At 34.7% G+C, this 16,360-nt stretch overlaps 1 protein-coding gene across 1 annotated transcript in view; it reads right to left on the reverse strand.

Moving 5' to 3' along the window:
* Nucleotides 1-4,861: 4,861 nt before the first annotated feature.
* PURG (purine-rich element binding protein G) overlaps nucleotides 4,862-16,360 on the reverse strand; it is a 33,916-nt gene continuing 22,417 nt past the window's right edge. Inside the window, exon 2 of the mRNA XM_008585462.1 lies at nucleotides 4,862-5,759. Coding sequence (XP_008583684.1) covers nucleotides 5,655-5,759 — 105 coding nt within the window. The 3' untranslated portion in view covers nucleotides 4,862-5,654. The remainder of the gene's footprint in view (nucleotides 5,760-16,360) is intronic.

Consider the following 16,360-nt stretch of genomic DNA (forward strand, 5'->3'; position numbering starts at 1 on the left):
ATAAATCTTGCCATTAATACAATCTCCAATAAATGATGTTTGCCAACTTACATCATATTTTGGACATCCCCTAGGGGGATACCAAATTTTTCCTTTCTCCATTTCATATCCCATGTAACCATTTACCCAGATGGTGGGAAGAGGATGGGCACTTCTTCTATTTATTAATTTCTTTGGTAAAGGCAATTGCTCATGATTAATCGTAACCGATGTTTTTGAAACATCTGTTGGCATAATTAATTGATTCAAAAGGGACAATTTGGAATTGTTCAATCTTCCCGGATCTTTGGTGGGACTATCTAATTTTATGACAACAACTGTTTGTGTGTCATTTTCTGCATCTTTTGGAAACTCAGGAAACTGCCACGCTGACCAAAACATCAAAAGAGAAAGTAAAAGCAGTACCACTATGCCGAGGCAGAGATCCTTACAGCGAAAGCAAGTGCTTGTAGCCGTGGCCCTGCCAGCAGCTCTCCCTCCGGCGGCCTTGCCAACTCGGAGAGGGCAGCTCAAGCTATTCTTTTCAGGACTCCACCATGGCGTGGACTGTGCCAGACCATGACCTTTTTTGATAGGGATTTAAGGAATATCCCAGTTCAGCAGTAGTGACTAATGAAAGGCCAAGACCCTTCTCTCAGGGTTAATTATGCTTCCTGCAGTAAGAAATATGAGAGATTTTCATGGCCACCACAGGCTCCCGTGTGCACTGCACAGGTCTACATTTCCACCTCTGACCCTCAGACCCAGCTGCTTTGCTCGGAAATCTATCACCATGTTTGCACCAGGGTTTGCTTCCCCCAGGCTGCTCTCAGCCAATGACTAGGTGTGCCAGGGATACTAAGCAGGCCCCTGCCTGCAAGATGCTGGCCTCCTCTGAAGCGCAACTTTGTCTCAAGGACTCGCCATAGGCCTGGCTGAAACTTGCTTCCAACAGCACTGCAGACTTAGAAGTAACTTCTTTCCTCCCAGTTTCCTTCCCTCCCTCTCTAGGTTCCTCTCTTTTTTTTCCCATAGGGGACAAACCTATATCATATTCTTATGGCTCCTCCACCATCTCCTTCTCCATCTCCCCCCACTGGCATTTCCTCCAATAAATGTCTTGCACATCTGATCCCATCTTGGCATCTGCTTCTGATCCAGACTGACACAAATGGCTTATATATGTGCTGGTGGGCTTCTAAGGCAGAATGGCAAATATGTCAATCTTGCATGCTAAGTGCAGTCAACTAGTAGTGGCTGCCAGGAGAATGCTGAGTTGAGAAAGATTGTAGAGCTGTATCCGGCCCATTGTATTGAATGCCATGATCTACTGGCAAGGTCTGCCATGAAGGCAAGGGAGGAGGACTTGGGCTTTCATTAGTCACTCCTGCTGAATTGGGATGTTCCCCAGTTCTACTGTTTGTGAATCTTTTGTTAATGATGAATGATATTCACACTGATAGGGAATGATTAATAATAATGATGGTTAATGATTAATAATAATGATAATTATAAAAATAATTATATGATATAATATATGATTATATAATATTATAATGATAATGCTTAATGATGAATGATAATTATAAAATGGTATTATATCATTGAGGATCCTAAGGTGATACTAAACGTAAGATAATATGTGGCTTAATTATATTATATAAGCAATAATATTTTCACGCTGAAAGATGATGAGTCACAGGGAATCTAGAAAAGATTCAGAATGTAAGGATTTGTTGATAGCTTCCATCTCTGACTTGGGGTGACTGTGTTCTGCTGAGCTGATGTGATTATTTCTGTTTCCTTGGCAGGTCTGCATTATGGAGCACATCAAAACATGGTGCTATTTGTGAATATTACTCATTTCCCTTTATCTGATTTTATACTTGCCAAGCAACATTTCGACATTAATCAGGTTTTATAAGTAGATTTTCCTACTGGGAAAAAGAATGTGCTGGCCAGTTTATATAGGTATTCTAGTCTGTCTAGCATTTATTTCTTTCCTTTAAAAAATCATTTTTAAAATTATAAAAATAATACTTGCTTATCATAAAATAATAGAATATAAAATAAAATTTGAAATCTACTTCTTATGCATAGCTTCCTTCCAATCCTACTCACTAGGAGTAACACTTTATTTTTCGTTGTAAATTAATTGGTTTCTCCATTGGATATCTAATGCTCAAGACGTTTTCTTTATGACCCTGTTTAAAAGGAATCTCTTGTGAATTCACTCAGAATGAACTAACAAAACTGAGCTTCTAAATACACAAAACTGAAAGCTAACCCTTTCATTAAGAGTCCTTTTTATCTTCATGTGCCAGTCTTTTATGATAGCAAACATTACGCTTTGCAAAAAGTGTAAGCTTTACCTATCACTCACAGAATATGAGACCAATTTTGGAGAATATATGTAGGGCTGAGCTTGCTGCATTTTACGATTTATTTAGTCCTATGAACTACCATTGATTTACTTTTGTGTGAATTGTATTACTTTTTAGTTATTTCCTAGGAAGCTTTTCACCCTCCCCCCACCAAGGATAAAGTAAGCAGTAAGAAAAGTGGCTGTAGTCCTAGAGTGACTCGGTGTGCACCTACTCAAACAGTCGTAAAAAAAGAATGTGTGAAGACACATCTGAAATGATACAGATTATGGATTTGATTTTTGTTTCTTGTTTTTTAAGAAGGTCAAGATTATTATTATTGACCAAAGCAATTCCTGATCAGAAAAATTCGTTCCCTAAGATGAGTGAGGTTGGGCTTTTAGTGCACATGGAATTTATATCAACATATCTTCTTTAGTGGAGAATATCTAGATCTTTTTTTTTTTGTCCTTTTTTTGAGACCGGCTGCACTGCGCTCAGCCAGTGAGCGCTATGAGCGCACCGGTCATTCCTATATAGGATCTGAATCCGCGGCAGCGCCGCACTCTCCTGAGTGCGCCACGGGCTCGGCCCTATCTAGATCTTTTTTTTTTTTCCGTGTCCGGCAACGGATCGCAACCCTCAGTGTCGCCCCCGTACCAGACCGGGACCGGCAACGGGATCGCAGCCCTCGGTGTTGCTCCCGCCTCGCTCAGCCAGTGACCGGGAACCGGTCTTTATGTGGGATCCGAACCCTCGGCGGGAGGGCCGCCGCGCTTCCCAAGGGGCCCACTATAGCAGTGGGCCACTGGGCCAGCCCCCTATCTAGATCTTTTTTGAAAACGCTTTCTTACAAGGATTGAGGGAAGGCACTTTGAGCATAAGGTCTCTAAGGGAAATTATTGTTTTAGGAACACAAAAGACAATTTACCAAAATAAGGCAATAAAACTAGAAAAAGATATATAATTGTGTAACTTTTAAAAAACTTAAATCCTGGTTTCACTTAAAGAGAGAAGGACTACAATATTTTCCTAAATAAACCCAACTTAAAAAGTGTATTCATTTTATTTAAGGCTGATGAGTTTAAAATATAATTTCAATACCAAAAAAAAAAGCTGATAAAAAGTTTTCATAATCTTTCAGCTGGGACAAACATTGTGGTGAACATTAACACAGAAATCTGGTTGGCTGTGGGGATAAAACAGAGATCTTTTAATGTAGATTAATAAGATTTTTTTTTTCCCCAAAAGCAACTCATTTATTCTCTCATCCTTTCATAAAATTAGAATAAGTTTTTCTTATACCAGGTAAGAGATTACCACAGAAATAAAGATTCTCTAAAACATTTGCAGACCTACCTACTTTCTCTCTCTTTTTCATTATAGAAAACATGGAATCATTTTGTAGCACATTTATTATTCAACAGTTTTTTACAAAATAGCATACTGTCAAGGTAGTTACAAAAATACCATAGAAATATCTTTGGGGAGAGGCTGTGATTTAGTAAATCCTACATTTGACAGTCACAGAGAAGAAGCCTAGTGTTCACATTGGTTCTATCCTCTCTAATTTATTTTCGGATGTTAGAAGTCAGAAAATGTTATATGTGGTCAGCTAGATATATGATTTAATAACTATTTGAGGCAAAATGACTACTATGCCTTAACCTCTTTATATAATAAGGTACCAGAGTAGTATAGGAATGTCATTTCAGTTAGCAGAGCCACTAGATTAGATTGATAGGTTTGATTGTCTTCTATTTAAGATCAATTGTTGTTGCTTGAGTAGCTTTAATACATTTATTTTGACTTTCCCTTTTCTTTTCTTTTTAAAATCTAATGTTACCCATGGGTTAGGCAAAATACCAAGGTCAGAATGCAAATTTGCATCCTGCCTTAATATGAATTCATCTTTGGTTTGGAAGAAACAGCCCTCTGCCCTCATGAAGATAGTAGCAGCTTCACTTGTCCTACTTTTGTGATTCTTAGTATAGATACTAAAGTTAAAAATCCAGTAAAACCATCGCCATGAGTTTATTCATTATGCCATTCTGGCATTTGATGTCAGTTTCTCCTGGAAAATTCTCAGTTTTTTGGTCCTATTTTCATACATGAAGAGTGGAACTTCTACTTTAAATATCAGCATATAGGAATGGCCTTTTCAATGTCATTTTATTTGCAATAAAGGTTTTGAAGGTATACTTGCTTCATGCAAACGTTATCTCACAGTTCAGCCAGATGATAAAACTTAAAGTACTAAAATAGACAAAGTCATTCTACTGGCACTTTTGTCTTCTCAACTTACTAATTCCAGGTCTGCTAGGTCTAGTTTTTATAGATCCTACCTAAACATGATTTTATGTATTTTTGGATAGATCCAGGCTAACTGGACTTAAATTCTTAAAGATACTACAAATTTTAGGGCACAAATGAAATAACAAAATAAACACATGGTAAGATCAACTTTGGGGGCACAACAGAACTGAGATGCTTTCTGAAAAATAATTAAGAATGCAAACTAATCACACACATAAACCAGTTTATTAGATTGTCAGTGATACTTTGAGACAAATTCAAGTTATTTTATTTTACTTCATATAAACAGAGGAAGGGAGAAAAGTTTTAAACTTCAAGCTTTGTTCAGCATGTGTGCAGTTAGCATCCACAAAAGCACCATTGGATATGGAAGGATTAGCACCACAGAATTTTAGGACCTAACTGTTAACATGCATCACTGAAAAACTTGGAACATGAAAACTGAAGTAGTATGTGGTGTGGTTTATCATAAACAATACAAGGCAATTTATGATTTGTTTTCATACAATACAATACAATCACAATCAATGAGAACCTTTTAAGTACAATACAGGACAAAAAACACCTTGTACCCTGTTAACACTAAAGCAGTTACAGATTTAAAAAAATGTTTCTTGTAAGAGGCAGGGGTTTGAAATGATCCCTCCCCCCTCAATTTTTAAGTTCAGAGTTGTATAGTTACATGATCTCTTAAGAAAGTATTTTCAAAACTACACGTCTCTCTAACTCAATGCTTACAAGTGGCGGTCTGAAAACTGAAAGGCTTGATAAATTAAAAAAACAAAAGCAGAAACCTGATAGAGTCAAGAAGTGCTCCAGTGTGGTGGAAGGCATTGCACATGAGATCAGTTTGCAAATGATGTCAAGGGCGTTGATACTCGTCTTCCCTTCCGTGGAGGAATGCCAAGTACAGAGGCTTTGCATTCACGATGAACTTCGGTTCGTTGCTTTCACCAAATGCCTTTATTCGGAAGTGTAACATAAGAGATTTATTCTTTATTCCTCAACTGTTTTTGTAGTGTCATAGGGCTGTTCCTTATGCTTGATTTGACAACAGTGAAAAGGGTTGATATTCTCTCTGGATTTAGGGTAATTTGTGAGCTAAAGAAAAAATATTAATTTAAATTTAGCAAATAGGAAGTTTTAAAGGGAGTTCCACTATTTTCAAAATACAAGCCCATAATTAATATCACTGAAAACCTTTCTGTTAGAAAGCATGTAACAAACCCTCAATTTTTAGTTGTGTCTAGGCCAATTTGGCATATTAGAAGATACTGTGTAAGAAATGTGTAATAAGAATGGATAGATACAGGTATATTCAGGTCTCAATGCACTGATGCCAAGGAAAATATAATTTCACTCACCAAGAGAAGAATATACCTTGATGCATCTATGCAGACACACGAATCAATCATGTATCTGCCCAACTTCTAATTCTGGAATAGTGATAACAGGGTCATTTAAGAAAAAGTACTCAGTTACAGTACGGCAGCAATTTTATGTCGTATATATTTAACAGCAAAACATTTTTGAAAATAGAATCAATACTATACGGTAAGTTTACAATTCATCATTGCTATATTTGTAATACATGCGTTTATTTGTTTTTTGAGTTTTTAAAAATCCCACTAGGACCGACATCTTTCAGAACAACAATCTAACATTAAACGAAACTTTCTAAGGAAAATATTTAGCATCACAGAGATTTGAGAATGTCTGTTACTCAGCATCACAAAATACTCAATAGGTCTACATTTAAGATTGTTCATGCTATGACATTGACACACCTTTGGGTTAATATATCTTATTTAAAGAAGAAAACAAAGAAACAAACCAAACGATTAACATGGAATTTGTCTTTAGTCTCTCCTTGATAAGGATAGACCTCTGATAAACTTGACTCCTTTCCACATCATGTAAAGATGGCTCTGTCTATGAAACTGCATTTATATTTAGTAAAACATTTAAAACTAGAGATAGAAAAATGGCCACCACAGAGAAAGACTTAAAAGATAAGTAAATTTATAGGAAATTGTTTTTTTTTAAGTGTACTGCTCCCAAACAAAAAGGAAAGCAAAGTTTGTTTACTTTGAGATATTCTTCTGTTGAAAAACATTCTTACATAAAAGCCTATCCCTATAAATGTCAGAAAGATGTTAAAGTTCAACTGGAGAGGGTTAAACTCCTTTGAAAAAATTATCCTATGCTTTTTTCTGCTGAATTAGATCCATTGTAAAAACCATTGATTAATTTTCTAGAGAGGAAACAGCTATATGCAGCAGCATATCCACGTTGAGGATTTCAATTTGATAATTCACCAGGCATGGCTGAATTGAGCATAGAAATAAAAAACTGATTTCTTAATGTTTTAGGGTTACATAGACTCAACTAAAAAAAAAATTGAGTTATGACAGGCTGGCTTAATAATTTTGATTGCCCTTATATGTGATCCATATTTCAAGACAAGGTAGTACCAATTAAAAATAAGATTTAAAAAATAAAAACTGTCCAAAATTTTTCAGTGTAAGAGCCTTCATATTTTGCAACATTTTTTTAGCTTTAAATGATTGTAGACTAACTTAAACTAGTAGTTTTGACATTATCACATATACTTTTGTTACTCTTAAGTTTTACTTCAGTATTGTTCATTGGTTATATAATACAATATTCTGTTAAGTTAAAACAGTTTGAATTATTACATTATACTATAAGAAGCTTTAGAAAAACATAAAACTAGGATAAATTTATAAAAGGATAAAGAATAAGTTAACAGATTTTAGACAAATTCTATACAGACAGATAGCTAGTTCAAAGTAATAAAGTGCCTTCTTTCCAGGTAATTAATTTTTCACTAAAATATATATTTTAAGGCTTTATAAGAAACTCAACATTATCAGAAGTTTGATAGTATATGAGATTATTATTAATTAGCATTCTTTTGTAGCTCTTAATTCATTTAATCTCTCTATCCCCACGGTAATTTTTAATAATTAGCAGCTTAAAATTATAAATTTGTATTGTCAATTCTGAATTCGTTTTGTGGAGAAAGGGAAAGATGTAGACTTTCGAATATGATTTGTACATAAGACTCCCATGTTGCTTGTGAAAAATACAGTTTATGTCATAATATATAGCAGTCAATACCCCTCAAAAATTCAACAGAACATTTAATCCCATGGCAAACAGAGCCATCATTTCATTCATTCATTCATATATTCTATGTTCTTTACATTTAAAATGATTGTGCAGACTTAAATGAAAAAGACCAGAGAAAAAAACCTAAGGTAAATTCTTCAGACACAGGCACAATGAACATCTTTTATTGCAACACTTTATGCATAATCTGTATTGATGCCAACATCTAATGTTAAGCATTTATATTCATTTTCATTTTGCTTCTACTATCCATGGGTGTATCACAGTAAAATACTGGTAACCTAATATAAATATATATATATATATATATATATATATATTAATATTTATATATATATGGTATGTGGGATTATACATATTGTATGTATATAGTATATTATATATAATAGCCAAAGTCATACATAATTCTATTTCCTCTAAGTCTAGTCGTTTCTCTTTGGGGGATATGGGCGTGTTTTAAGCACAGCTGTATACTTGGGTGTCTTGGCAGCTCCAGATTTTAGAGAAATTATGACTATACGGACATCACCTACTAAATTGTTTATAACCAATGAAAACAATTAAAATGTTTAAATATCGTTTTTCAGGAATTTACTTATTTATCAGAAAATTACTAAAATTAAGCATAAGATTAAATGGCCATGATACCTAAAATATTTTTCTGAGTACCACTGGGTTAATTTAAAATGTTTCTTAAAGATTTTGTGGTAAGGATGGAGGAGAAAAGCTAAAACCCATTGCAAAGAATGGTCTAAGTTAACGTTCCGTATAATTAGAAAAACAGGAATTACTGGTAGGAAAAAAGTGCTAGTGTTAAAATTGGGTTTGGTTTTGAATCTAAAGCCCAGTAAGAGTAACTCCTGGGAATTGAAAAAAATGAAAACGGCATAAACCTTTATAACTGCACATTCCTTTACCAAAGTGCCACAAGCTACCAAATATTTTTCTAAAATGCACACAATGCTACTTTTCAAAAATCTAAGTACATTTACAATTTTACCTTTATCATACTAGTGTATTTACAATTTCATAAGCTCAGCATAAATATAACCAGGAACATGAATTATAGCTTTCTAAAAACAGTATAGTGTTTAAAACAACAACAACAAAATAAGAGCCTTTGTCATTATGAAGATTTAAATTCAAGTGTGGCCAAAGCATTCCCATAAAACCTGAAAACATCAGGCTTGTTTTGGCAAATTTTAGTAAATATTCCGCCATGCAATGCACAGAAGTCATAATCTTTAAAAAATATATTGGTTTAGTTATCCTGTTTTTATCTACTTAACTACATATTATACTTACTCTTTTTAATCACTGAAGTGACAATATACGTAATAACCAACTTTTTAAAACAGTGTTAAACACTGAGGTTTCTACCTTTAACTGCTCATTCCTATGAAGTACAGCTAACATGTTTGATGCATGGGTTATCAATTTTCATGTTTCTATCTCTTTAAATAGTAATACTAATTGGAACCGTACAGAGATAATACAATAAGGACAAAGGATGTTAGGGACCAAGTACCAATATATACAACAAATAAAATAACAAGCAACTGTGTGACAGTTCTTCATATTATTGGATTCGGCAAATCAGAGGACGTACAGAGATAATACAATAAGGACAAAGGATGTTAGGGACCAAGTACCAATATATACAACAATAAAATAACAAGCAACTGTGTGACAGTTCTTCATATTATTGGATTCGGCAAATCAGAGGAAGACAAAAAATGAAGATTTTTTTTCCAGGTGATAATTATGTTAATACATATTTTCAAATAAATGGCATGCACATAAAGTTAAATTTTGAATATTTTTGTTGCTCTGAGTGTGATGAAATTAAATTAGAGAGTTTCCTCATTATAAACTGAGACCAAAAAAATTATATTGTTCAGGAGAAAGAGAGAATATAAGGTCGTGATTCTCAATGATAGGTCATCTGGGTTCTGTTACGCCACAGGCTAAACACTGTGGTGTGAAGTTCCATTTAGTTAAGGTGAAAATGCTGATAAAAACATAAAGGTACTAAGGTTAAAATTAGAATTAGTTCATAGTCACAGAACATTAAATAATTATAAGTCATGGTTAACAGTTCCCCCAGACCCAACATACCGATAGGTTAATCATGGAAGGATTACATATTCATCCTCAGAATCTTCTCATAGATTGTGAGTATAAAAATGTAATTCCTTGTTGGTAAATAATAGTCTTGAGTAGTTGCAGCATTTAAAACTTGTTAGAGAAATACTTCAAATAAACTTTGAAATACAGAAGATTCTGAACAGAAGCTTGCAGACATGTGGAAACCCACACTATATGTGGTGTTCCAACTATATTTAGCTTATGTAATACCCAAAATAATACAAGATTCCACAATCTCTCTTGCTAATACACACAGATATTTTCTTGACTTTGCAAAAGCTAGGAAATTGTATTTGCCCAAGATAGCTTTTCCTTGGGAGCAGTCTTGTATTATTGAAATAAATACTGAACATACCTATGAGAACCATTCGTACCATATTATTCAATCTTGTTTTTCTATTATTCAGCTCTTTTACAGCACTTTCATTTCCAAAATGCCTCACAATTTGTCGTAATAGTTATTTCTCTTTGTTCCCTGATGAGGAAGGCAAAGTTAATTAATTGCCTGTGCAGTGGTGGAGCTGCACAGGGTTTGTAAAAGTCATATGTATCTTCTCTGATCTGTAGGCAGTTACCTAGCATTGCCCTGTGCTGTGTATCTATATTGTATGCTTTTTGGGGCCAAGACTGGATCTTGTTGTCTGCTGTATTATCCAGACCTAGCAGCGTGCTTAGCTCATGCTGTATATAAAATAAATAGCTGTTGACTTAATGAATGAGAAACGGGACTGAGAAAATAGAACAAATAACCTCAGCATAACATTCCCCCACGCCCACCTCCCCATGAAAAGCTGTGTTGGCCCATGTTTGCTTCTCCGCTATCATAGGGTAGGTAGTATTTACTCACCTTAAATAACACGGCACTATTCCTCACTCTTCAATGGCTACGGCAAGCCCATATGGTATGTGTTGTCCAGAGTACCAGTCACATGACTGACTGTTACTACAACCATGTACTCCTAAAACTTTGAATTACTCATCTTTACCTTTGCCAAGTGTTTAAATTAGAAGTTGTGCTTAAGCATATAGTAGACTATTCTTAAGCTGATTGAGGCATAAAGAATCAAGGAAATAATCCTCACAGCTGCAATCATTATCATGAATATAGAGAATATCAGAAGAGAATGAAAAGACAGTTACACATGTACACCAAAGGGGATCTGGGGACTAGTGGTTCTTCAGTTTTTTGGAAATTAGGGCCGGGGACCTTCTGGATAGCAAACACTGGGGTTTTTCACCTCTATTTGCCAGGAGGGTGGTGCAGCCCAACTCCACAGAGACAGAAGCTCCTGTGCTCAGAACCCTTCCAGACCTCGCCCTATATATCTCTTCATCTGGCTGTTTATTTGTATCCTTTAAAATATCCTTTGTAAAGAATGGGTAGATAGAAAGAAAGAAAGGAAGGAAGGAAGGAAGGAAGAAAGGAAGGCAGGCAGGAAGGAAAGAAGGAGGGAAGGAAGGAAGGAAGGAAGGAAGGAAGGAAGGAAATAAACTATGTTTTGTTTGTTTAAAAAATTGATTTCTAGTTTAATTTTATTATGGTCAGAGAACATATTTTGCATGATTGCAATCCTGGAAATTTATTGAGTTGTTTAATGCTCTGGTATAATGGTCTATATTGGTGAATATTCCATGTGCACTTGAAAAGAATGTGTATTATGCTGCTGTTGGGTGAGATGTTTTATAAATATCAATTAGTTAAACTTGGTGAATAGTATTGTCTGAATCTTCCATATCTTCACTGATATTTTTGTCTGCTTGTTCTGTTAAGTACTGAGAGTAGAGTGTTAAAATCTCCAAGTAAATTGTAGATTTGTTCTGTTCTAAGACCCTTAAGAAGATAGTGATTTTATTGAACTAGGTGAATGCAGAGGAGGTTTGACTAGATGACGTTGAAAGTCTTTTCTAGCTCTTAAATTCTATATTATGCTGACTGGTTCTTCCTCTGTTAAGATGGGAATCTGTGGAGCATTCAAAATCTATTTTCTTTTTAAGAAAAAAGTATATGAAAGTTTGATGTTTTGGAACTCTCAAACAGTCAGATTAAATATTTTCTTTAAACCACCATTACCCTTCCTTTTGTAATAATACCTTTTATATAATAATACCTTAATAAAGCCTTTTAATTCCTGAATAAATCTACTTAAATTACGTTGATATAATGTAGATATTATAACACTTTATATTGCCAGCAAAACTAGGAGCTAGGAGTTTGCTCTTACTCCCACCACTTTACATTTAAGTTTCACTAATTAAGTACAATTCATGACCTCATTTCCAATTGCAAAGAGAGGAAGGTGAAATTATTTCTTGTAAAAATTAGAGTATTGGTTTTAGATATGAGTGGAAAAATAGACGGTTGTGATACTGAGTTTGAATCTCTAACTTAAATTAACAGTACTTCTAATGCAACAAAAAGATTATTACTTTGAAAACTAGGAAGTAGAAAACTAACTTTTGTTAGCCCGAACCATCAATAGATAGGAGGAAGAAAGATGATTAACTATTAGCTTTAACTTCTGCTAAGGATTTTTCACAACTGTTCAAGCTGAATGGGAAGTCAGCTTGGGAACTAAGGCTTATAATTATTTTGCAACCTAAGATCTCTACCTTTCTAACATTAAATGGATATTTCTCACATTCAAATGGGAACAAGAGCCATATCCCCATTTTTTCCATCTGGCAACAAATGTTATTGGCAGTTGATTAAAATTAATTACTACAACTAAAATGATGATGAATTTTTTACTCATCGTATGCACACTGCTAAAAAGTAGTTTCAGCCTTCAGAGCTAGAACGTACACCCTCGAGGCGCTGTGTGGCAGCAGCGCTGGTCCTCTCTGAGTTCAAGTATACCTATGAGCTTCTCTGGATAATTCACGTTACTGCCTTTTTATGAGAAATACGACTTAGGCCAAATTCTACACTACAGTAGGTCATATAAAGCGAAGTTTCATTTCAGTATTTTTGGAATGATCAGAATTAAATATTAACATGGTAAAATAATTTAGGAACCAGAAGAGAAAGACAAGTACAAGGGGGAGAAGAAAAGTATGTGGACTTAGTGGCAGCAGAAAGGTGAAAGCAAGGACAACACAAGTGTGTGGGAGGGATGTAGAGAATGGGAAAGACCCAGAACTTTATTAATACTCTCTCGGTGCGCCGGCTAAGTTTCTTATTTTATTTGGGTGCCTTTTCCCACAGAGCCGATAGAAGCTTTGTAGTACTCGATGGCTGCTCTTTCCCTTGCTGAATAATTGTATGAACATTGAAAGTGACATAGTAACTTTCCATAAAGGTAAGAAAGTGGCTGTTGTGGATGCTGTTGGTTTGTGACAATGTTCTGGGATTTCTTTGCGTGGCTGTGGCTCCTTGTTTCAGAGTCTTGAAGGTACAGACGGTTAGAGTGGGGAGGCACTGGCCAAAGGTCAGCGCGATCTGCTCCTTTATTTAGTTATGTCAAAATTCAGCCACCTTTTGGATAGGAATAAAAATCTCTTGAAAAAGAAAACAGCAGAGAATAAAAATTCACCCTTTAGATCTATTAGTACACAATTTGGTTCCCTGGGATCACAGTACAATCTTTGCTTAAATTTATTGCTGCTCTCCAGACCCCAATAAATCTTTGCATAAAGAGGCAAAATTTATGTAAGTATAATTAGGGTTTTCAGAAAAATAAAAATGCAATACGGATGTTGCTCTTACTTTATCTACTCTTCTTTCATTTATATAATCTTTGCTAGGAAACACAGATCAAAGTGAGTTTTTAATAATAAAACTGAGTTCATTGGGTCTATATTATATAATTATAAGAGTGCGTAAAAGCTACTGAGGTATCACCATATTGATAAACAATGAAAGCATTCTTTCCAGCATATTTTGATAATAGAGATACATTCAAAAGTATCTCCTCACCTGGGATTATTTTGCATATTTATTTTCTGAAGTCAAAGCAGAAGTATAAAGTGAAGGAAACAATAACAGTTTTATGGCCATTGCAATTGCTGAATTGCTGCACTCACTCAACTGTCTCTGTTTTCAGTAGAATAATTTAGTCTCCTAAAACAGTGTCTCTTGAAATATAACATTAATTAAGGTGGGAGAGTCATTTGAATGTTTGGAGCACCGTCACTTACTATTAACATGAGAGGGTATTTTCTCCCCCTGCATTCTTACTACAGGTTTGCTACCATGATTTTAGTGGTGGTTTTGTGTCCATTAAGATACTAAGGGAAGATCTGCTCTTTTCTTGTCTATTTCAAAAAAGCAACATTAGCAATAAAAAGGAACTATCCACAGATAAACTCAACAACATGGATGATTTCAAATCTGTTAGGCTGAATGAAAGGAGTCAAATAGGAAAAAACACATATTAATTTATATGAAATTCCAGAATTGGCAAAACTAAGCTGTGGTGATAGAAATTAGATCAGTGGTTGCTTTTGGAGTTGGGATGGGGAGCAGTGGGGGGTCGACTGGGAAGGGGTTCATGGGAATTTCCTGGGGGGAGAGAAATTTCCTGTCTCCTATTTGTCAAAACTGATTGAATGGTATATTAAGATCTGAGCGTTTCACCCTATGTAAATTATATCTTAATAAAAATTTTAAAAAGCATTACGACTAAACACAATATTCTTGCTGAAGCATCAGAGTTTATTTGGTTGGCATTTTTCTTTTTTTCATACCAGATCTTCTCCCTTCAAGCTGTCCTATAGACAGCAACATAACCTCAAATGGAATCCATACTAATTATCAACAGAGGACACAGATTTTACATCAGCGACTACTGGTGGAGTAGTAGTATACCACTAGTATAGAAAGGAAACTGAATCACTTAAAACTTTTAGGTGAGGAGGAAACAGGATTTTACCTTATGCTGCTTAGTGCATATATGGTAATCAAGTGTATATATGGTATATAACATTTTGAATGCTAGTGATTGGGCCCTAATTTATAATGACTACCTCACTGCTTCAAATCTAAGGGCCATGTGTCCATCAGCTTTAAAGAAGTTACATTCAGAGTCAAATATCAAATGAATTCCCAGTTTCCTACAGAAATAACCTTATTACGCTATCTGGCAATTTAAAAAATAAATAAGTCAAAAAATTCTATTGGTTCTGAGAAGAAAATAGTAATATCCTAAACATAATGTATCTGCAAGTGATGCCAAGTATTCACCTGCAAAATTAAAACTGTAATCAAAATCCAGGCAATTATTTCTTTAATTAATTTCTTTTTGTAATTCCAGTTCAATCCCCCCAAATCTTATGCTGTTTCACATCCACATATATCACCTAAAGACATCTAAAATATGTAATTTTACTACTCATTATTATCTCCAGCAGAGATTAAAGGAGAAAAAAAAAATTAAAAAGTAAACAATTTCCTTAGCACAATGCCTGGTTTATGGGAGGAACTCAATAAGTATTTGGGTGAATAAATGAATGAATGCTCTAATCCCTCAAATTGCCATCTTACCTCACATAGTGACTTCTTACTCCACATTACAAATTCAGTATGATTAAAAAGCAAAAAGCATGGAACACACTTAATTAATTAAAAACAAAAAAACAAAAAACTCTGAAACCCCTAAGCCATGTCATTATTACTGCTACTGCTATTGTTAACATAAAAATTGCATAAATATAAATCGACACAGTTGTAATAACAATAAACTGATACAACATGAATTCTTAGCTATAAACTTTTCTGTTAAAAATCCAGTTAATGACACAAAAGGACATTATTTGCCTCTCTACAGTGAATACAAACATACGCAGTCAGTAGAATGGACAGCTCCATGATGGTCATGTACACATTTCTGAGAGTGAGAAGTTAGAGGCTCATAAGTATCAAAGGAAGAGAGAGTTCCAAGCGCTAGAAGATAGGAGAAACATAGTCAAATACGAAAGAGGAAAAGCTCCATATTAAGATGATGGTCTGTAGAAGCCTCAACTATAATGGTTCTTTACCATCCTGAAACCAGTAAAGAACCATTAACTTTCAAAAAAGCTATTTTTTTCAGAGTCGTATAACCCACAAACATAATCTTGTAATAATGTTTTTAACTTTAAAATAAACAGGTGAGAAAACTCTTCTAGTTGAGAGTGAAAAACAGAATGATTCTGAATGAAGCCCGCACACTGTGTCCCACAGATGTGAGGCAAAGCGATAGAGAAGCAGACATTGGGTAGTGGAAGGACCACTTAATAAGGTCTAGTTCAATTGCTGAAATGACTAGTTAAGTCATTTGGAACAACTCACGTAATAACTTTAATATTCTTCCTATCTGAGGGTGTTATATTATTCCCAAAGATTCCTTCAGGGAAAAAAAAAAAATCAAAGTTGATGGCAGATTTAGACAAGAAAATCTTAGGTTGTCAAGTCACTATGG

The sequence above is a fragment of the Galeopterus variegatus genome, unplaced genomic scaffold (assembly GCF_000696425.1).
Source record: "Galeopterus variegatus unplaced genomic scaffold, G_variegatus-3.0.2 Scaffold3581, whole genome shotgun sequence".
NCBI lineage: Eukaryota > Metazoa > Chordata > Mammalia > Dermoptera > Cynocephalidae > Galeopterus > Galeopterus variegatus.